This window comes from Antedon bifida, chromosome 6 (assembly GCF_963402885.1).
Source record: "Antedon bifida chromosome 6, ecAntBifi1.1, whole genome shotgun sequence".
Classification (NCBI taxonomy): Eukaryota; Metazoa; Echinodermata; class Crinoidea; order Comatulida; family Antedonidae; genus Antedon; species Antedon bifida.
The window spans coordinates 565,134-588,355 of record NC_136231.1 but is presented as its reverse complement, the minus strand read 5'-3'; the positions used below and the strand labels follow the sequence as shown (position 1 = coordinate 588,355).

Genomic DNA, 23,222 nt, shown 5'->3' with positions numbered 1-23,222 from the left:
ATTGTGCAACTTATTATCTTTTAATCTACTTCTATTTGTTCTATCTATTTATCTATTTATCCTTTATCCAATATCGCTATATGTTCTGTAATCCCCTCAAAAACTCAAACTTTATTCGAACAACGCTTTTGGATCAGCTGCACACGTTTATAATACAGTTACAAAAATAAATTAAAATTGGTTAAAAATGTACTATTTTACGAAACATTAGAGGAATGTTGTTTATATATTGTTGTCATAGTTCCTCTGCTTGGTATTGTTAATATTATTAGTATAAACAGGTTTTTGTGTCATTTAGAAAAGCCGCGGTGTGTCGCCAATCTACAATCAAACACCACAATAGTTTATGATATCAATATTATTATTGGGCTGTCTATCGGCATACGGAGGACATGATGTGTTTTGGACTTTCGACTATGACGTCAGAGCTTTGTGCTTATGAGTAAAGCCCCGAGTAAAGCCAAAAACAAATATTACGTGGGTTTATTTATGACCAAATCAGGATATGACAATTGAAATGCTCCGATTGTTTTGCCGCGGCTCGACTAGACAACGGTAGCGGCTCAAACAAAACGTTTTCCACTGAGACCCATTCTTTTTGTTTCGAATGTCAATAAAAAGTATCGTAATGTTAATGTTTCCATTCCGTATCCGAGGACCTATTTGTTGAGCCCCAATTGATTTACACCAAAAGCGTTATTCATAATATAGGCTCCAATTATTGATCGGTATTGATTATATTGATCAATACTCATATCCTCTGTTAAACAATTGTTTTTAATCAATTACTTTTCTACATCAATGAATCCAATAGCAGAAATTGGTATTTTGACAGTTATGAATATATTATCAGGGATTTTCTGATCATTGAGCATTCAGCAGTGACTTTACAAAATTTAAATGCTTTTTTAAAGTACTTAAAATGCCTATAAAAAAAAGAATAAAGAAAACTAAATGATGAAAGTTGATCATATATAGGCTACTTAATCGCCTTAAAAAAGTAATAGGATAGGCATACTTAATTATGAAAAATGTTATAAATGTGATGGTGTCACAGTCATGGTTATATACCATCATAAATAAATAATCTTACGGAATATGCCACTATTATACTATTGTTTTGACTGATTAATACCAATTATTATTATCAAGACCAAATGACATATTCAACTACTGTCTTTGGTCGTCTCTGGCGACTTTAGTCAGTGATTTTTACTGGCTGCTATTTGATTATAATCAATTTATAATATACCCATGGCAATTTTAATAATAGGCAGTATGCAAAATTAATTCAAAGACATTAATTAATTAAAATGTACAGAAATCAAAATAATTTTAGCCTTGAGAACCTCGGAGCGTCATACCGCAGTGACCCACAAATAAAGTGACCCGAGAATGCGGAGTTGAGTACGGACTCACGTACGACGTATACAGAGAGATATGCGAATATATTGCTTCCCAGCATTCAACACTTTCTTCAGTTTCTGAGCATGAGTGAAATGTGAAAGTATAAGGTGTATTATGGACTGCCATTTTAACTGTAATAAAACGTGGTTTATTGTTGGATTTTAAAATTTATTTTGGATATATCATACAGACTTATTTGTTTAAAAATAAGTGGAAAACGGTGTGTTGAGAGGGGAGGAATTCGCAGCGTGAAACATCGATGGCAAGCCGTTCGGATTTACCGTCCACCATCAACGCCGCCTCGCCCGATGAATTTGTTGATTTAGCCAGAGTTTATGAACTCGTTAGAACAAAATGGCCTGGTGGACGGTCATGTGCGGTAAGATTGTAAACTAATATTACAATAATGAATAAACGGATTTATCCAATGAATACATTCTTACTGTTTTGTTAACTTGACGCATACAAATTGTGTGCTTATACCATGGAGTAAAGAATAAGCTTATACACTATAATTTTTTTTTTTACAATTAATATAGAATCTGTTGTTTAAGAGGTTACTATAGTCTATTGTCTGCTTAAATTCTTCATTCATAGTCATACAGACACTACTGTATAGTGTACTGGTTGAGAGAAAGAATGGTTGGTAACCCCCTATATTAAACCAATTATTTGAACTAAACTAAGTTGTTCATGAGCTTGTACAGTATGTTAATGATGTCACCATTAAAACACCCTTTGTACAGCACTATCCGCATACTTCTATATGCATAGCCATAATAATATTTGTTTTCATTGCAAAAATACCAGAAAAAAAAATTGTTCTCTTGCCAGCCACACTAAGTGGAAGTGCTTTGTTCACTCCTATTTACGATTTTGTTAAAATTAGTACCTAACTGCATTATTCAGATTTACCAATTTAATATTGGCTTTTCATGCATATACTTCCTTAATTATAGAATATACTAGTACTGGTTTGGTATTTGAATATTAATTACCAAATTTATTGACTGGTATATCTTTATTCAAAAAACAAATTTCAAAAACAATTCATAAAATACAGCAGCATATAGGGACGCATGCGTCCCAAGCTGAATTGCATTTCATGATAACATTAAAATAAATGATTACAATTTAAAAAAAAAAAAGGATCGAAGGGCGCAAGACACTGAACTTTACCATCAAATAGATTTACCAGTACTATACAGTAATTTTGAAAGGAATAAAGCAGTTCAGGGCAGGGTCACCCATCCTATCTGTCCATCCAGCCTAATTAACACAAGGCCTTTGACACAGGCTATTGCTATCTGTGGTTCTATTTCCTCTGCAAAAAATAACCGATAATAACCGTTTAAATCAATTCCTCTCACAAATTTTCAATAACCGGTATATGTTAAATTGATGTTTCTAATTTTTGTTAAGGGTCAATTTTAACATTCCATAATAATGCAGCTACTGTAGTAATCAGCGCAAAGTTGAGTATTATACACCTGGGTGGAGAGAGGCAAACGTAAGCAAAGTGTCTTGCTTAAGGATACAAGCAATGCGGCGAGAGTTGGATTTGAACCACAATCTCACAATCTAAATCCAAAGTCCAACACACTATGCCACATGCCATCATTTAGTGAATTTACCATCTTTTAACAACTAGAAAAAAAGCAAGGTACAGATGTAGCAATGATATCTTTACAATAGGTTTTTATAAAGATCTAGAGTAGCCTACAATAAGTGAATTACAGTACTGTACCTATTTATTTCTAAAAGATGGTCTTTTTAATCATAAACCACAAAGTATGTACTAAAGCATTTAATGTTCAAAAATTCTTTTAGTTTTTTTTTAAGTGCAATATTTGTTAACACTTGGCCTGTAAAAATGTTTATAGTTTGTCAAAAGGGAAGTATCTAAACTAATGAGAATGTAATATACTCTCTATGGCTTTAAAAACAATGTTTATTGATACATTGTGTGACATAATGTATTGCGATACTATGTACACAAAAAAAGTTACTTGAATACTATTCATTTGACTTGTGGTTCATGCTTTTAGTTAATCCTTTTATTTGAGTGATATTGATACCTTAGAGCATGTTTCTGCCCGATTAAACCACCAAATATTGTTAACAGGTCTAATGGAATCCATTACATTGAAAAAAAAAGTCCGAACAATAAATAGTGCTGCTGCTGTCAGTGTTTGAACATGACTCTGAAGAATACAATAATTCATTGTTTTTATCTGTATTGATTTCAGACTGGTATTGTACTTTAGCTAGCTTTGTTCTTTTTTAACATTTATGACACTACATCCCATATTACCAGCAAGAAAGCTTGGGAAGGGAGTGGGATGAGTAGGGACGCATTCTCTCCTTCATAACCTTTAGTAGCCACATGAATAGCTTCATTTTTTTTAAAAAAAAGGTTGGTTTTCAGTATCAATGAAGCAAATGAAAGGGTCATTCAATTTTCCATAAATTAAAATATAGCATGATCCTGAGTGAGGTGTGTGTACATCACAAAAGATATTTAAAAAAACTCAATAAATTCCTGGACATGAAAATACTGTAACATATATTTATTTGGTCTTTTACTACACAGCAATACATCAGTACTGGATATTGTAAAATTACAAAAAAACAAAAATAAAAGCAACATACCTGTAGATTCTTTGTTTAAATAAGATGCTTTTAGAAATATTTACAGAATGAATTCCAAAAAAAAAAAAAAATTGACTGACATTTATTGGTCTGTAAAGTACACTGAATGTTTACAATTTGATTGATACATATGGGAAGTTGGAGTTCATTATTGTCTTGTAGTCAAGACGATAATACATCAATTACTTAACCGAGTTTGATAAAGTGAATGTATAATTCATTACACTAGGTAACTGTTACCAATTAACAATCACTAATTACTTTTTCATAGACAACCATCTCCATAACACATTGTGTTATTTCTTCCTCTTGTTAAAGACCAATTTGAAAAAATTTGTGTTCCTTCTCAATTAATGTAACTTATACTGTACTTAATGTACAGTACACCACTATAATTTGTAGATTTTATCACTTCTCTTTATAGTTATTTTTAAATTGAAATACAGTACTACAGTTCAACATATCATTGTTACTGTAATAGGCAAATTGGTCAATATTAACCAAAGTAAATATCATTTCTAACTTTATTTCAACAAGAAATTGTAAACATCTGTACTGTATGTATTGCTAAACAACGCAACCCTTTAGTTAAGAGAGTCTGGAATGTTGATATGTACACAATAATTCATACAGTATAGTATGATATTGTACCAAGACTGTACAGTATATAGATCAATGGTATATCTATAATTATAGTATGTATTAAAATTTGAAAAAAAATGAAACATAATATAACATTAAATACCCTGCATTTACAGTATATATAGTGTACAGTACAGTAGTATGCTTTTTGTAGACCGACAAATCAGTAGACATATAATTACAGAAAATTAAAAACCGCTTGAACTTCTTATGTCAATATTAAAATGATAACTGTACAGTACACCAAAATTAGAGAGAAATAGAGACAAACAAAATGTAGGCCTACTGTACAAACTAATAAAGAGGTGGAAGGTGTTACCAGTGTACTGTGTCTCTAGGCAACAAAATAGCATCACCAACAACTAACTTTGAAATTGATCCAATGTCAATGTATGTATAGTCAACGATTCCTGTTTTGTTAGACATGTATGTACACAGTATAGTGTAAACCCAGAGGCAAAACCACAATTACAGACTTACACAATGTCAATAAAGAAAGAACCATTTACCAACACAATCATTTATTTCCGTTGTAGTGCTGTATTTCCTTGGGGTATTGCTAAACCCTGCAAACCAAAAAAACATAGCAAGCCTCATTGAACCAATATAAAAGTTATTGAATCATGTAGTGTACAACTCACTTGGTATGCCAGTTTGCAAAAAAAAAATAGCAAACAGGCCCATGAAAACCAAATAAAAGTAATCATGTAGTGTACAACTCACTTCGTATGTCAATTAAACAAATTGAAATTTTTGTTAACTACTTATTTTTGGGGAAAAGGAATGATTATGGTGGTTTGGGGGAGACTCCCACCTGAGGGCATAGTTCATGGACTATACCATTTGTGGTGTTGAATGAAAATGTCTACTTTTCAAGGTATATCTTGCTCCTCGAGGAGAAAGGGCTATTGTCGGTTTATCTGATAAGCTAGCACTCGTAGACTACCAACAACACTGTTGGTTTGTGTTTTGTAACACAATTTATTTTTAAAACAAAAATTATGTTTTGCCCCAAAACAATTTTCTATTTGTAAAGGATCTTTCAACAAGAAAATTTATTGGGTTGTCTAAAATTGTCAATCTATTTCTTATCTACACCTGTACTCATTTTGGCACATTTGATTTGTCCTGCTGAACAACTTCTGTACTGTTTCTACAGTAGTCATGTCATACTGTATCATAGAGTATTGTTTTATTCCAACTCTCTTCATGTCCTTAACATTTGCCTTTCTCAACTCAGGTGTACAAATTGGTACAGTACCTTGTATAAAGTCAAACACAACTGCACTGAGTACAAACCTGTTCTATACACGTTTGAAAAAAAAAAGGGTAATATTGTGAATGTGAAGAGGCTTTAGGCATTACGTGCATATAACAACAATGTATTATTTACTGTATATTTCTTATTTATGAAGTAGACCATTTTATTTTATTAATTTAATAAAATACTGTTGTAATACTGATGGTGTCTCGAATTTATACCAATTAATTTACTCTTCTTTATTTTTTTGCAGACATTCCGAACATTTACCCTTTTAGTAATGTGCAACGCAGTTTTAATAGCTACATTGTTTCTTTATATGGCAAGCAGTTATAATGAAACTCCAAGAATCCATATAGTCCAAGTATGGTCAAAAGAGTATATTCTTGCAAATGAACTCGCAAAAACAGAGCGTAAGCGAGCGGCACCATCCGGTGTAGGCTTCGCATCGCAATTAGCACAGAATCCAGATGCATATATTAAAAATTCCAAACCACCTGTTCAACAATTTAGAACGTTGACTAACTTAACCAAAGTGAATATATCTAGTAAATTTATACCCATAAATATTTTAAGTAAAGAAGAGGAATTTAGGAATAAAACATTATCAAGGATACGTAAAGGTGGTGCATTACCGAACACGACACAAAGGGTTAGCTTAGAAAAAATGGACAACCTGCTATCGAGTATAGTTCGCAGGATGACTTTAAAAAAAGCAAGATCATCAAAAAATTCATCAGATGCATTTCAAGTTGATGGATATTATAAAGTAGACACAGAAAAGGTAAGTGTTATTGTTACTGAGTGTTACTGTTAGTGTTAGTGTTCTTGTAAGTGTTACTGTTACTGAGTGTTACTGTTAGTGTTCTTGTAAGTGTTACTGTTACTGAGTGTTACTGTTAGTGTTCTTGTAAGTGTTACTGTTACTGAGTGTTACTGTTACTGAGTGTTACTGTTAGTGTTCTTGTAAGTGTTACTGTTACTGAGTGTTACTGTTACTGAGTGTTACTGTTAGTGTTCTTGTAAGTGTTACTGTTACTGAGTGTTACTGTTACTGAGTGTTACTGTTAGTGTTCTTGTAAGTGTTACTGTTACTGAGTGTTTACTGAGTGTTACTGTTACTGAGTGTTACTGTTAGTGTTCTTGTAAGTGTTACTGTTACTGAGTGTTACTGTTACTGAGTGTTACTGTTAGTGTTCTTGTAAGTGTTACTGTTACTGAGTGTTACTGTTACTGAGTGTTACTGTTACTGTTAGTGTTCTTGTAAGTGTTACTGTTACTGAGTGTTACTGTTACTGAGTGTTACTGTTAGTGTTCTTGTAAGTGTTAGTGTTCTTGTAAGTGTTCTTGTAAGTGTTCTTGTAAGTGTTACTGTTACTGTTCTTGTAGCCGTCTTCTTCTGAAGACACATGGCTCTCATTGATGGATACATACAGTACTGTACAGTTGACTTCACTGCTGGTGTACTCAATATCTACTGTTATACCATGATATACATTTTTATTTTTGATCATAACAAGTGTACTATATTACAGTAACTTGATATAAGTATTATAAATATAAGTAATGTAATAAATAAGTAAGTATAATAAATATTATGACATTATTATATAATATAATATATATAATAAACATTATTTCTTATTTTTCTTGATTATCTCCATTGAGATCCAGTCACTTATACTATACCTAGCATTTAGTAATTTTTTTCTGTAATTCACCTTTTGATTTATGATAATATAAAACAAATATTTCCACATTTAAAATCTGTGATAAACTTAAAATAAGTACCTAACCATAATTATAGTGCTTTTCAACACCTGAAATTGAATATATTTAAATGACCACAATTCAAATATTTTTGTTTATAGTACTAAAGTTTAATAGTCAAAGCCTAAATTTTAATTTACATGTTAACTGATTTACAACAGGATACTGTATACCTCCACTGATTTTCCTTTATTGCATAAAAAAAAAATGTAAATTAATAGGCATGACTTTTTATTAAAAGCTATTTATGTTCTGCAGTAGACAATCTTAATAAATTTGAATATAATATTTGCATAGCTTTACAATGGTGCTTACGGCGCTTATAAGTCACAGGATTTGAACCTGTGACATTTTGCTAACAAGGCAAGATCCTGACAAGGGACCATTAGAGCAAAATCTCTACAGCATTTGTTGAGGTTTTTACAATACAGTTTATTCAAATTAATTTTAATAATTTAATTAGAAATAATTATGTGATTATGGTGAGATTGTTAACAGCATTTGATTTTTGTATTGCTAGCCTCTTTCTATGAGATGTAGCCAGTGTGCCCTTGTAACAAGCTCCGGTCGATTAGTCAACCGTAGCGCTGGTGAAAAAATAGACAGTTCAAAATGTGTTATACGCATGAATGATGCACCTACACGCGGTTTTGAAGAGGATGTTGGCCAACGAACAACAGTGCGCGTGATTGGTCACGTTAACATGGAAAAAATGAATGAGACAGAAAGAGTTGATGAAATATTTGTGGATACTAGAACACGTACAAAGAAAGCAGTTATACCATGGCTATACAATGACACAATAAACAAAACTTCTGATAAATATTATGATCTAGTTCGGAATTTTTCATTACGATATCCAGACGTTGAATTTTTTGTTATATCTCCTAAAATGATAGAAGACGTTGAAAATATATTCACAGAGGAGGTTGGTTTTACAAGGTATGTCAATCATAATATTTTTGTAGTTATTATATAATTTCTGTATTTCTTATTTCCTTTGTAAAATACAGGTTGAAATGGGAAAATCCCATGTCACAAATAATATTGAAATGAAATTGAAAGAACAGATAAACTTCATAATGTTGTCACGTAAAACTTCTCGGCAAGCTTTCGTTTTGTGACGGCAGAATTTATCAGACTATGACAAGTAGAAATGTGTATCCGTTCACGCCTCATTGTCTAATACCATCTCCTTCATCTACCGTTGCTTACCAAATGATGTATTCATTTCATGTTACAGGTTCCTGCAGGCTACAGTACATTATTCATATCAGAATAGAAGTAATATACAGTAACCTCATAATGCCAAATAAAATTACAGTAGTTTCACATCTCCTTAACTATTTGTGTCAAAATTGCGTAGGTGTGGTCGTCAAGTATTGTGACCATTGGTGTAACGGCTATGAGCGCTCACTGTCTAAACCTAGGGGCTGGGATTTATAGCGGGCCGCTAAAATTATTAGAATAAAATTATTTTTCACATTTTTAACCATTCAAAGACGAAAATAGTTATCGCAAAAGGACCATATAGTATTTATTTTTACATTAAATGTAGTTTGTGACCTTAAATTAGATCTAAAAAACGTAGGGAATGGGACTACAGTATACATACAGTGTATATGCCTACAGTACATATTTATAAACCACAATTAGACTACCTACGTTTTTAAAGATTGTCTAAATGTGGCATTTATAATATTTCCTTGTAAGTTCCTTGAATACAATGGGTGCTAATCACAGTCTAGACCACTTACACAAAGTACACATGTCCCTATTTTCACCTCAGTATGTAGCCTCTATACTCTTGGCTGTAAAATATTATAATCTCCATTTTTATCATAAAGACAAAGAAATTGTTTTTAATAATTCCAAAACATTTTAGAATCTGTTTGGGGTCTGTTTTGATGATTTTTGAGTAAAAGTTAAGATAAATAGGCTCAGATAATATTGACGGGTGCAGAACAACAACAATTCTTGGTAAAAATAGTTATAACGTACATGACACTTTGATAATACAAATGGACATATTGACCAATTTCATATTTTAAATTTTGAAATAATTTTAAACTTGCTGTTTTTAGGAAAGAAGCAAAAACCTGGTTTACAACAGGGTGGATGTCTATGTTATTTGCAATAGATGTTTGTGACAGGATTGATGTGTACGGAATGCTTAGCCATCGATATTGTGTGTAAGTATTACCCACTGATGACTCAATGTAATTTGTGATACATTTTTATGTTAATTTTCTATTTCAGGAATTCCATTTTGAAAAGTGTTTAGATGCTAAAGGTCTATAACATGATTAAATTATATTCATGCATTTATAATTAATGTTATGCTACAACTAATTGAACGCTATATAAATATCAAATGATATTTATACATTTACATATTATAATATTAAATTAATATGTAATTGATGATCTCTGCATTAGTTGTTCCAATCAGGATTCGAAATTTTTTTCTGCACAGTAGGCCATGACAACACCGTAACAACCATTTAAGCAATATTTTTATTCTAGAATTTTTTTTATTATTATTTATAAACCATACAGTAGATTTATCTTTCTTTATATGCACCTTTGATAATTTAATTTGGATTGCAGCCAATAAATTAGTGTTGAATTAAGTGTTGATATATTAAATATTAATTTATTATTATCCTCTTATATATCATATCCATCCATCATTTTATTGAGTGAGCTGAGAATTTATATGAGGGGGTGTTGTGCAGTGTTTTAGACTATAGACTACAGTACTGACTACTGTGTATAAGTCACATTACTTGTATCATTAGGCAAGACACTTTGCCTCTCTCCACCCAGGTGTTCAAATGGGTACGGTCCTTGGTATTAAAGGTCAATGCACAAACTGTGCTGTTTACTAGCTGCTTATGGAAGTAGGCCTATGTTTGGATGTGTTTGATCCAAAAATGACTGGGTTAATGAAGCACATTCGGCATTAAACGAACATGTATTATTTTTAATACTGTATATGCATTAATTATTAATTTTGAATTTATTTTTTATCCACTCATTAGTACAATCATTCTGAAGAATATTGCTTTGTATTGTAATAGAAATTAACACCAGTTATATTTTTTTCTATACACAGTCATAATTTAATAGCAAACAATTTTTTGATTAAAAAATAAACATAAATTGCAATATTGATTTATAATATTAATTATAACAGTATTATATTCCATATTTACTTTTTTCAAATGTCAATTAATCTATACAATATGGCAATATGCAATTGTATTTTCTATTTTGGATAGAATTAAAATAAGTATAAGATTAAGAATCCAATTAGACAAAAATACTGGTACCATTAGATCTAACAAAAAATTGTAATAGCATAAATTGAAGGAAAGCATGTCTAAAATAATATATTTTTTGTTTATTTGTTGTCTGTCAGTCAGCACTGTTAAAAGCTCTGTCTACACTATCAAACTGTATGTGACAAAAAAATGTGATGTGCCAATATATGGACATGATGATGTCATATCACTATCATATTTAAGCTTATCACTACTATATTTGGGCACATCACTCTTTTTTTTGTCAAACTAGTTTGATAGTGTAGACAGATCTTTACATATTCTTAAATTTGATGTTAATTTATGTTAATTTAGTAGCAAGTACAGTATTCCTTGATCCTCTTGCTAAAACATTCTTTTCATGGCTGAACTCTTTCGACTGACCCACAGTATATTACAGAAATATGATATACTGTACAACTGTCTTGAGTTGGCAAACTAAATGCTGAATGGTATTAATTGATCAGAGTCATGTAAGTCAAACAATAACAAGAAATAAAACACAATAGTGAAACATAGACTATACTATAGGGAATTAAAATAACATACTAAATTATGTGTTATGACATTCTGTGCATTATAGTTTCTACACATTTAACTCCCATAGTCTAAAATGCAATAGGACAAAAACATTATTTTTTATTAAGGTATTTAATATCTTATCTTTAATATTTGATTAAAATTATAATTTTATCTGTCCAACATTTGAAAAATTAATTAAATTAGTAATGTATTAAGTTGATCACTGCCTTGTAGAAAAACACATTTTGTAGTGATACAAGCTTTTCCGTGTTAAAATAAAGAGTATTATTATTTATTAGTCCTAAAAAAGTTGTAGTGGTACTATTCTGTAACTAGCATTAAATTATATCAAAATAATAGTAGGGTCTGAATATTTGATGGATAACAATATTATTATTAACTTATAGCCATGGTTTAAAATAATAATATGTCACATGAGGCATAATTTACTACCTAGTGTACACTGTGATTAATGATTGTAATTAAACAATAGAATGATGATTGTCAATTGTCAAGCTGTTGAAATAAGTCTCCTGTAAAGATTGCCATATTATTCAGTTAGCTTGCCACCTACTGAGCTAGTCATGTTTTAATTATCATAATATCCAACAGTGTGTAACATACTGTCATTTCTAAAATTATCCAGTCTTTCATTAGGGATCCAATTTGCAATGACCGATGACCAAGGGTCAGTCAATCGAGGTGTTGTTGTTCGTCGATAGTTGCAACTCAAAGCTCCATATTTATTACTGTTGACCTTAAAGTTCAAGAAATGATGATGGTTGTGGGTTGGGATGCTCCCACTTGAGGGCAGGATTCATGAAATGTACCATTATCTGATAGGGTTTCTTTCTAATTTTATATATTTAAGTTGTAGGTCTCTTCTCAGAGAGAATAGGCCAATGTCAGTTGATCCAGGTAATCTAGCACTTACTAAACCACTTTTGATTTGTGTATTTTCAGCTTTTGAAATTGAATTCTAAAATTCCCAAATTTTTCCATAATCCAATACCTGAAAAACATAAAAGCATGTGATGTTTAGGACTGTAATGTAATGCCATAATTGAGTAAATGATTTAGTTTCTTGGCACATTTGTATAATTATCAATAAACAATTTGCTGCAACATTTATTTTAAATCAAGGATTTGAAGGTTTTCAGTTTGTATGAAAAGTGATTAAATGTTTGGAAAACTGACAAACCTTTTCCAAAAAAGTTAGTTATCTTATAAAAGCTTTACATTAAAACACATTTTTAGTGTTAATTAACCTGATTATTATGGAGAAAAATACTGGAAATTCCCTCACCTTTCGCAAACAGGAACAGGATAGAGCAATTTCAATGTAATGTATACAAAATGGTAATATTGATTTTCCTTGTCTATCTTCATTCAGCCATCAATTTGGATTTGAAGTAAAATCCCCTTTTGAAAATACTGAAATAAAATGATTTCACATTTATGTGAAATTCATACTTGCATTTTCGAAAAAGATTTCATGAAATTGTACTGTTACAGTAAATAATACAGTACAAATGTGATTGGTAGAAATTAGTAGTGTTTTTTCAATATTCATGACTACAGTACTACTAAATTACAAATCATTGTTTGCTTTTTCATTATTGCTTAAAATTTATTGCATAAATTATGTTGATTAGATGACCAATTTAATGTATCCAGAGAACTATAAGCAAATTATGATTTTATCAAATGATTTCAAGTTTTGTTTTTTTTTGTTGTATTCATTGATACTGTAGTTTTGCATAAATGCACATGCAGCCATGTTATCCTTCTTTCTGAATCAGAGGTAACTCTACTAGGTACTGTACTGTATATCTAACTACTATGCATGATGTTTATAATATGGTCTCTTTAGACAAGACTAAAGCTTTGTGCAATGAGAATCAAAATTATATAGATAGAAATTTATAAATCGATGAAATTCTTTTCTAGCAATTTAGCCTCAGGATCTAATAATCTTCTATTTCCCTAACTGTATATTTTAAATATTTTGCTCAGTTTTATACAATGTGTTTGGACAAAATGGTTAAATGCATTCTTTTGTTATCAGAAAATCAAGGGGCTAATTATTGTTAGAATTAAAGTATGTGTTACTCAAACAAATTAGTATTTTCAAAAGAGTAAGTATTTTTTAATTAAACAAGTTCCGTAAACTATGTTTATTCAGTAATTTTAATTCTTTAGTACAGTAGATTGAGTCCTGCATGCATACAGTACCACCCAGGATAGTGCTCAAACAAATAATATTTTCAATGCTATTCTAGATATTCAATAGGGTTTATCAAGTAATTTTAAATTACTTATTCACACGCACAACCCAAATGTAACAAATAGTTACACCTCCCAGAATAATCTTACCGAGGTACAATGCTTTCACACATATACGTATAATAAAATGTAATTGTCATGTAAAAAAAACTCCAAAAGATATGCGGAGATACATCGTTTGATACTGTGTTTGTACGGACTTGTTCCGAGATTTTATAGCGTAACAAATTCGCAAACACTTTCACAGGTTCGTACAAAATTGTTAGATTATTGTGAAGCATAACTGTACAGTGTACTCCTTCTAATGCCGCTCAATTGGCATTTATTCAAAATTACAGCAATTATGGAGATATACAGAATAAATCTTGGCTCCCTGTAAAAGCAGTGATCTAATTTCCTTTTAGTTTGTAGTTATAATATCCATAAAGGATAACAATGCTTGAAAGCCAATCGGTTATTAGAAGATATTTAAAATGTCCTGTATTAAACTATATAAATTTAAATATATTGACATTATTTATTCCTAATTTCCAATTTTTTATTTGTGAATTCTCGTTGTGTTTGAATTTTGTGAGAATGATTTTCTTCCAGTTTTTGTGTTCTAAGAATTGCACATTTTTTTCTAATCAATACAACACATAAGATATATAAAGCAAAGCAAAGCACCAATAATCACATTGTCCCTTCAAAACAATTACTAGCACTATATCATTGTATAGTTCGTGCCTAGCTAAACCTGAAAAACCATGAAAATAAACAACCCTCTTATCATCTCCCTCTGATAAGCCTCGGGAAAAGAAAATGAGAATAGTGGTGTGTGTGGGATTCTGCCACATGAGGGCATGGTTTGTGGACTGTACCATTTTTGTTAAGGGAATTTTCAAAATGATATGGTTGTGTGTTGGTATGCTTCCACATTAGGACAGGGGTTTATGGAATGTACCATTATCTGATAGGGGTGTTTCATAAAATTGTATATATTCGAGTTGTCGCTCTTATCTCGAAGAGAATAGGCCAATGTCGGTTTATCCAGGTAAGCTGCTGCACTACCAACACCACTTTTGGTTTGTGTCTTTCTCTTTGAATACTACAGTAACATTGTGTTATTGCCTGTTTATCCAGGTTAACAGGATTCTGTCAGTCAAACCAGGACGCATAAATCAATTGTGGAAATATCAATACAGAATAATTAGCATTTTCCATTTTGATTTTAAAAGATAGAAAATTGGAAACCTATAATAAGCTTGGCTACAGTATACTGTAGTTTACTGTAACGCACGTAATTTTAGGGAATGTTAATTGTATTTGCAGTGAAACGGTATTAAGAGGCTTCTGGGGTTACATGTAAAGCATTAATGTCAGGGGTGACATTATAATGCAAAAGGTTTAGGTAGCTCATTTCCCTGCCTCGACCCACATGTACAGTAGGTCTTTGCTACTGTAATTTTATTTATTTTATTGTATTTCTTTGTACAGTAGTCTATTACAATTTGTATGTTTCAAATATTGAATGATTTGGGTTCATTTTATATTAATAATAATACCACATTTATATAGCGCCCTTTTCATGAGTAATCATGCTCAAAGGCGCTTTATAAAGCATTATTACCCTGGTCATTTTTTGGATCAAACACGTATGGAAATATACTCCCATAATGCAGATAGTAATCAGCGCAAAGTTGTGTCTTCATCTATAGTAACCGGTACCCATTTTATACACCTGGGTGGGGAGAGGCAAATGTAAGTGCCTTGCCTAAGGATACAAGCAATGCGTCGAGAGTTGGATTCAAACCATTGGTAATCCAGTGTCTAACACACTGCGCCACACGCTCTTGTGCTATGAGGGCTCACTGGCAAAACCCAACGTCCCCAGAGCTTATGGGGCCCCAGAACATGAGCAGTCCCAATGCAACTACAGTACGCATTTTAGGGCCCCTTAGGAGTGCTAAACTAGGGGCATTTTCCCACTGCGTTTTGCCACTGGGGGGTCCTTGACATAAAGAAATAAATGCTGTTTTAAAATAAGACAACAATACATATATTATATAAAGTGTCAATGGCAAAATATCCTAGTATCCAATAATTCCAAATAGAAAAAAATTGATTATGCATAGAATGTTGATGTTCTTGGAACTATTACAGTGAGTAGGTTATATTATGACTGCATAACGTTAAGTAGCTTACTGTATCTCATTTATGACATCTGTTCAATAGTGTGTACCATTGTAGTCATTGGTAATTAGCTGCTGCAGGAAATGTTACTGTAAACCCTGAAAACTACCGTGAACCTACAAAAAACATAGCAAACCCAATTGAACCAACATTAAACTGAAATGTATTTTATGACTTACTTGCTGTATAGTACTTATATTTGGGGTTAACATCAAGTTTAATAGATTGACTTTAATCGATATCCTTTATGTAAAATACAATACATACAAAGATTTCAAAAGAATATTGGGATTACATTATAGTACATGTATTAAGTTGACATTAAAATTAAGTGGTTGACTTATGTTCAATGAGTTCCATTATTTACCATAAATACATGTTTTTCCTTATACACAAGGTCAACTAATAAGAAAGAAGTAATATAATAGAGCATTAATTCTTGTGGTTTTATTTATGGACATATTTTCTGTACATTATTATCTGCAATTACCATCTGTATTGTTGTACACACCTTCAGCCTGCCTGAGTGACTCCAAGATCACCAATGGTTTGGAATAGGCTTATTGAAGTAGTCATTTTAAACTTAATAATTTTCAATAAAAACAAACTAAAATTTCAAAAGATCACTAAATATTTGTTTTTAATAATCTATTTATTCTTCAACTACAGTTTAAGTTAAAAAAAATCAAGCTAAGATACGTAATTTGATAGAAATACAGATCTTTACTGTTTATCAACATAGTAGCGCTGAACGCATTTTTTGGTTGGCTAGCAACCATGCAGCGCCCTCTATCGTTGTGACGTCACACCGTGATACTCTATAGCTCGAGATCTATTGTTTATTATTTTGTATTTTAAGATAATGTTAATTCATTGTAACTGTAGTTTAGTACATAGCATATGGTAAAATCAAATTGTTGGTACCATGTATGTATGTATATGTTTGTTATTCTTATAAAATATTGAAACATATGTTTTATTCTATTAACAAACATTGGTATTCAAAACAGAAGTTAATAAGTAACAGGTAAACTATACAGTACTGTGTAGGCAATTCTATGATTGTAAATATTGGTTCCTGATTAGACACACATGCTCATAGTCATCATACAAACCAAATCATTGCATGTATAGAGTATTGTGAAATCATTTTTTAAATAAAATGATTTCGTTTCACCAATTTAGACATATTGATATCAATTGAACAACTATCAGGCCACGTGACGGATTTGGTGGGTGTTCAACAGTATCTTTCAACTGTTTTCAGAGGACCCCCAAATTACAAGCTAGCATCAGGCCGCCAATGACAAAAACAAAAGCCATATTTACTAGTAGTAGTAACCATTATATATTATAACTCAGTCTGTACAGTATGTTTACACATTTTCTTTTCTTGATATATCTTGTTGTTTACAGTAGCTCATTTAATTGTGATTCACTTAATAAAGACGTTCTCCTTCCACCCCTATCCCAAGGCCTAGTTCAGTATTCCTAAGATTACAGTAGGAATCCATAACATTTATGTCTATAAATGTTATTTTTAAACCTGAAATTACATTTTTTTTAAATAAATTGTTTATACTGTAACAATTTGCCCTTCAATTTCGCCAGGCCCATGTAGGCGTAAACTATCGCAGTCGTCTTTCAATTATTGATATTGTATTTGGTTATTATTGAAATTTAATAATGTTAATAATTGCTAATAATGAACATGCCTGGCTGTTCCTCTTAATAATTCAGCTATCAGTATAATTTCTATCTCATACTTGGGTGTTCTTCCTGTTCAGATGTATATCTCTGAAAACCATCAAAAGTACAGCGTTTTAGAGTTAACACATGTAGAGTAAACTGATCGCACATGAAAGGTTAAATCTGATATTATTTGGATCAGCTTAAATCTGTTTATGCAAGCTTTCTAGTTCATGTGAAAACAGCTAAGATTTGATATTTATTTGCTGGTTTTTTTGCTGGTACATTAATATTATATATAATACTGTACATAGATTATGCGGCATATTTGTTATTGCTCAATAATATTTTAATTCTCACCGTTTTGCTTCAATAAAATTCTGCATCTTCGACTTTTATTGGAAAACGAAAATATGAAACACATCTTGCAAAACCTATAAATATTAAAAATTTACAGTGATATATTGGTAAATATTCTTATTTTTTTGTAGGGATAATAATGATAATTTAACTACTTATCATTACTATGAACCAAATGGAACAAAAGAATGCCTCTACTATAGCTGGAGCGAACACAATCTGAAATCAGGCCATTTATTTATGACCGAGAAGGCAGTTTTTGCTCGCTGGGCACAAAAATTTGACATCCATTTTCATCATCCAGAGTGGAACATCACGCAACTGGCAAACCTCACAAAGAAGGGAATAGACACCCCGTTTGTTCGTGAGTTTAAGAAGCAAAAGAAACGAAAGACGAGAATAATTCGTAGGAAAGCCCGCAAAAAGCCGACAAGAGGTTGTAGAACTGTTAAATGTGCTGTCATTTTGTCACTCATGCCTGTTTTAGCTCTCTACGTATTTTCATTTGCAATTTGGATTGCAATTCGTAAATCTGATCCTGATTCGGATGCAGCAATGGAAGCCATGTTGCAACATCGCAAACACGGTTTTTATGAAGATGACAGCAGCTCATCAGACAGCGATGAAGACTAACTCTAAATATTGAGAGACAAAAACAATTTTTTTCATACAAACTTGTGCTCTGCTGTTGTTGGTCAATTTCCCAAGCAAAAAAATGCAAACAGAACAACTCGATGTTATACAAATCATCTAGATTAGATAGTTGATGCTGCTTGTGTATTTATGTGCAAGATGAAGGTGAATAATTTAATTGAAATCCCTCCCTCTTTTTAGGAAATGTACAGAATGGAATTAGTTGATTTAATAATAATATTTTTATAAAAACCTTGCATGCTTTTTTCCCCGTTAATGTTGAAGTTCTCAGTATTGAATGTTTGCCAGTGTTTTAAAGGTATATACAGATATCTTAAATTTTCATTTGGTGTTTTAACAATATATTCCATGTAATTTAATTATTTAAGTTGTGATATAACAAGGTTTTATGAAATATGTTTTTGATATGTTAATAATAATTATGTGGGAAATGTCACATGTTTTGTAATTCTATCGGCAACAATACGTCTTTCCAATGGATTTCAATGACATAGTAAACCTAATATAAATACTGCTCTAATTGAAGATTCACTTTCTACATTTTCATATAATTTCATTACATGTTTCATTAGGTACTAGACCTATGCAGTATAGATTAGGTTAATTATTGTCCTTAAAAAAACAGAACAAAGCTTTTCCTTATTTAATGTACAGCTGTGTGTGTACAAAGTGATATGGGGCTCTTTAGTAAACATCTCACCTAGGCCATACAACTCGTGGTCTGTGCAATTTGCACTTCCAGACAAACCTTTAACTAAAGTTTGCTGGTAGAACCTTCTAGATCTGTTTTTCTTTGAATTAGGATATACAATTGTATTTCTATCATGAATAGAAATGCCATCTTTCTGGAAAAATAATTAAACCTTTTGTCAGCAAGTTATAAATCATGCCATTTATTGTTCCTTATTTGGTCGTCTTGAAAAGCTTTGCTTTTGATTTAATGTCTTAAATGATCTAATTCTTTAGATTTGTCTGTGTGTTGGCACATTTCTTGTAGCTTTCTTTCAGTATATTTGCTAGATATGTGATCTTTTATCACCAATATATTTATTTGAATGCAAGTTCCAATTAGTTGCCTAGCAACGGCAATAAAATATGATGAAAAAGGTGCTTATTATGTAACTAAAGAAATGTAGGTGTGCAGTGTTGTGAGAAGAAAGAAGACTGACATATTAAAATAGAGAAGATTCCATGAGAACAGCGCAACAGGCAGCTTGTTTCAATCGCGTACATTTCTTTATTTCTCTATTTCTGTTTAAAATGTAAATGTAATCAGACCAAGTATACAGTAATGTGGTCAATAACGAGAGTAGAGCAAGTTACTCTGATGTGTCTTTTTAGGTTTTATTTTTAATCTGATGATGTTTTAGCAACAAATTATGCTATTTATAAATTACAGAAAATCTAAATCAATAGTTTTAGTTTAATAAATGGTAAAGAAAAGTTCTTCCATCCCTATTCACTGGACTACTATTAAGGGTATACCTTGTTTCTGAAGGTGTCCCCTTAATTAATATCCCATATTCTGACACATCGAATGTTTCCCTGCAAATAAGATGTGTATTTTAGACAAATTTCTCAAATAATTTTCGTTTTAATGATTTTTATTGTTTGTCATGAGAAAAGAACAATTTTATTTATATTGTTAATTGTATAAAATTAAATGTAAGATGTAAATGGATAAGATGTGTTTGTATATGTTGTGACAATGCATAGAGGTTACTACAATAGTGAAACTAATATGATGATACACATTAAGGTATCTAATATGACTGTTAGTTTTCCCTATATGGTATAGTTTTATGCAAATATTGTTTATCGTGGTTTTAATGTTACAGTACATGCTTTCACACAAATGAGTGTATTAAGAATAGATATTTAAGTACAATGTTACAGGTGCGTTTACTGTATTTATTTTGATTATACAAGTTTTATTTTTCTTAATGACCATCTGATTTTAAACCAATCAAACCTCATAACACATGTTCATTGAATTCTGAAATCATTTGTCTGAAATATGGAAGTATTATGAACACAGTACATTATTGCAGTTTGATATCATTATGCCTATTTCTTGCATAAGATACCTTCTGGAATGACAATCCAAATGTTATTGTTCAACCAGTAATCTATCTATGAGGTCATCAGATTATGAAACCTGTTTTTAAAAGAAATCATTTTACCTTTTTTGAGCCAATGATTTTGCTTAAGTATTCAATAGTTTTTTCCTTAGATTCATTAGAACTGGTTTTATAAATAAATAAACATGATTATTTCTTTTCACTCAATCACTGTTTTTTAAATTATCTTGGCAAAATATTTATAAATGCTTTAATTTTTAGAAGGAGAGAAGTAAACTAGCTTTGTCTTAGTTCAATAGAAAAATGAAATTTATTTAGAAATAATCAAGTAATAATTTATTCTTTAAATCATGGTAATAATGATATGCACTGATGTAGATATAATCACTTTATTACTTTTAGTTTCAACAAATACGCTAATAAATAATAACAATGATTGTAGTCTTGTGAAAGTAAATAAAATTGGTTAATATTTAAATGTACTGATGATGTGAGAACAGATGGTACAGTAGTGAGATTATTTACCCAATGGATATGTGAAATGAAGGAAGTCTGTAAATCCTTGTAGGACAGTGATGTCAATGTCTGGTATAAAACAATGGTTTGTACAGCAGATATAAACCAACACATTGATTTGTAGCATACATAATGATTATGTATATTCCTCATTATTATTCCTATTATGTTTATTTTATGTTGTTTTTGTAGTTTTTAAAGATTGATTTATCTGTGTTATACTATGGTGCTATAGTAAAAATGTATTAAATTCCACCTGATTGTATTTGATGATGAATGCAATAATAAACCATATAAGGCTCTCCTAAGTTTACATTTTGTGTATTAAATGAACATTAGATAATTTATACAACTGAACTTCATTCATCAACATGGCCTCTTGCGTACAGTACATCTCTACCTTTACAAGCTACAGTATAATAACTCCTTGGTGTAAGAATAGCACTACGAAAAACCGCTATTGAAGGGACACCCTTATTAAGGGGACACTTTCCAAGGGAAAATATATCTTTTAACACTACCAGTACAAGAAAACGTTATTAAGGGGATATGTTATTGGTTCCTGAATGTGTCCCCTGTATGTGTCTACTGTATTCTCTATTAAGCTCTGTCTTCACTATCAAACTAATTTGAAAAAAAAAGTGTGATGTGCCCAAATATGGTAGTAATATGCTCAAATATAGTACTTCGTGTCCATATATTGGCACATCACATTTTGTTGTCGCATACAGTTTGATAATGTAGACAGCTTTAGAGTAATAAATAAAATCCATAATATACAATTTCTTAATTTCAAACTTGGTACTGATGACAGTGTTTGTTGAAAATAATTACCACAATGTTGACCTTAGAAACATTTCTGGTTTTGTAAGTGTTCTAATATTCTACATGCAACATTTATGATATATAGCTGTTTTTCAATTTTATTTTTCTGTATTTTGATTAGTTATTCTCTGGTATGTGAAATAAAAGCGTTAGTGCTTTCTGTAGATACATTCCCATTCTATTATTTCCCTGTGAATATAGTAATGTCAAATGAAAACAAGTAAATTGAAACAGGTGGATATTGTACAGTAAAAAAACTGTAGTCATTGGTGCTTTGAAAAAACAATGTCTTTATATTAATATGTAGTATTGAATGATCATAAAGTATTTGTTATATATATGTATATATATATGTATATTGATATTGCATTATAAATATGAAAAGCATAATTATGAAACAAATTCAAATTCATGGTATGAATATGTAATTGAACAGTACAATAGATATATATCCAATAACATAATGGTAAATACAAATTCAGTAGAAGAACGTTTCGATAATCACTATAATATTATAGTATTGTTTTATTTATTGTTAAAAATTAGCTAAAAGGTTTAGAACAAAATGATATATTCCCATCCCATATATGGACATATAACATGGAAATATCATTATGTAATTATATTGTATAGAAACGTATATTTCCAGTGAATCATTTAATGTCATTGTTCATGGTACATTTTATCCCTTGGTAATTTTTTAAGAGAATGAATACGAAGACTATAATAGGTATAGCATAGCGGTGTGGCTCACATTTTAAATATTTTATTTCATATGCTGATGATTATTGTTATTATTAAAGTTATTTTGGAATTGAATTATTTGGTTTGTTTTTAATTTTAAAAAACAGACAATGAATGCGAGATTGAAAAATCAGATACTTAATTGGAAAATCACGTATTGAAGCTATGTGGTTTACTATGCCTTGTATGATGCTTACTGCATGTCTGGCATTTATGGTAAACGTAGCAGATTTCAACCCACTCCGAGATTAAATTAATATAACACCCATAGTAGCAAAGACGACATTCAGATCACGTGGTACACACCAGCCATTT

At 30.9% G+C, this 23,222-nt stretch overlaps 1 protein-coding gene across 1 annotated transcript; it reads left to right on the top strand.

The window, feature by feature from the left end:
* Positions 1–1,507: 1,507 nt before the first annotated feature.
* On the top strand, positions 1,508–22,982 carry LOC144845849 (uncharacterized). The gene is made up of 5 exons (XM_078703317.1): positions 1,508–1,786; positions 6,216–6,746; positions 8,253–8,674; positions 9,817–9,924; positions 18,219–22,982. The coding sequence occupies exons 1-5, from the start codon at positions 1,667–1,669 to the stop codon at positions 18,718–18,720; spliced, it is 1,683 nt and encodes a 560-aa protein (XP_078559443.1). The 5' UTR covers positions 1,508–1,666; the 3' UTR covers positions 18,721–22,982.
* The last annotated feature ends 240 nt before the right edge of the window (positions 22,983–23,222 follow it).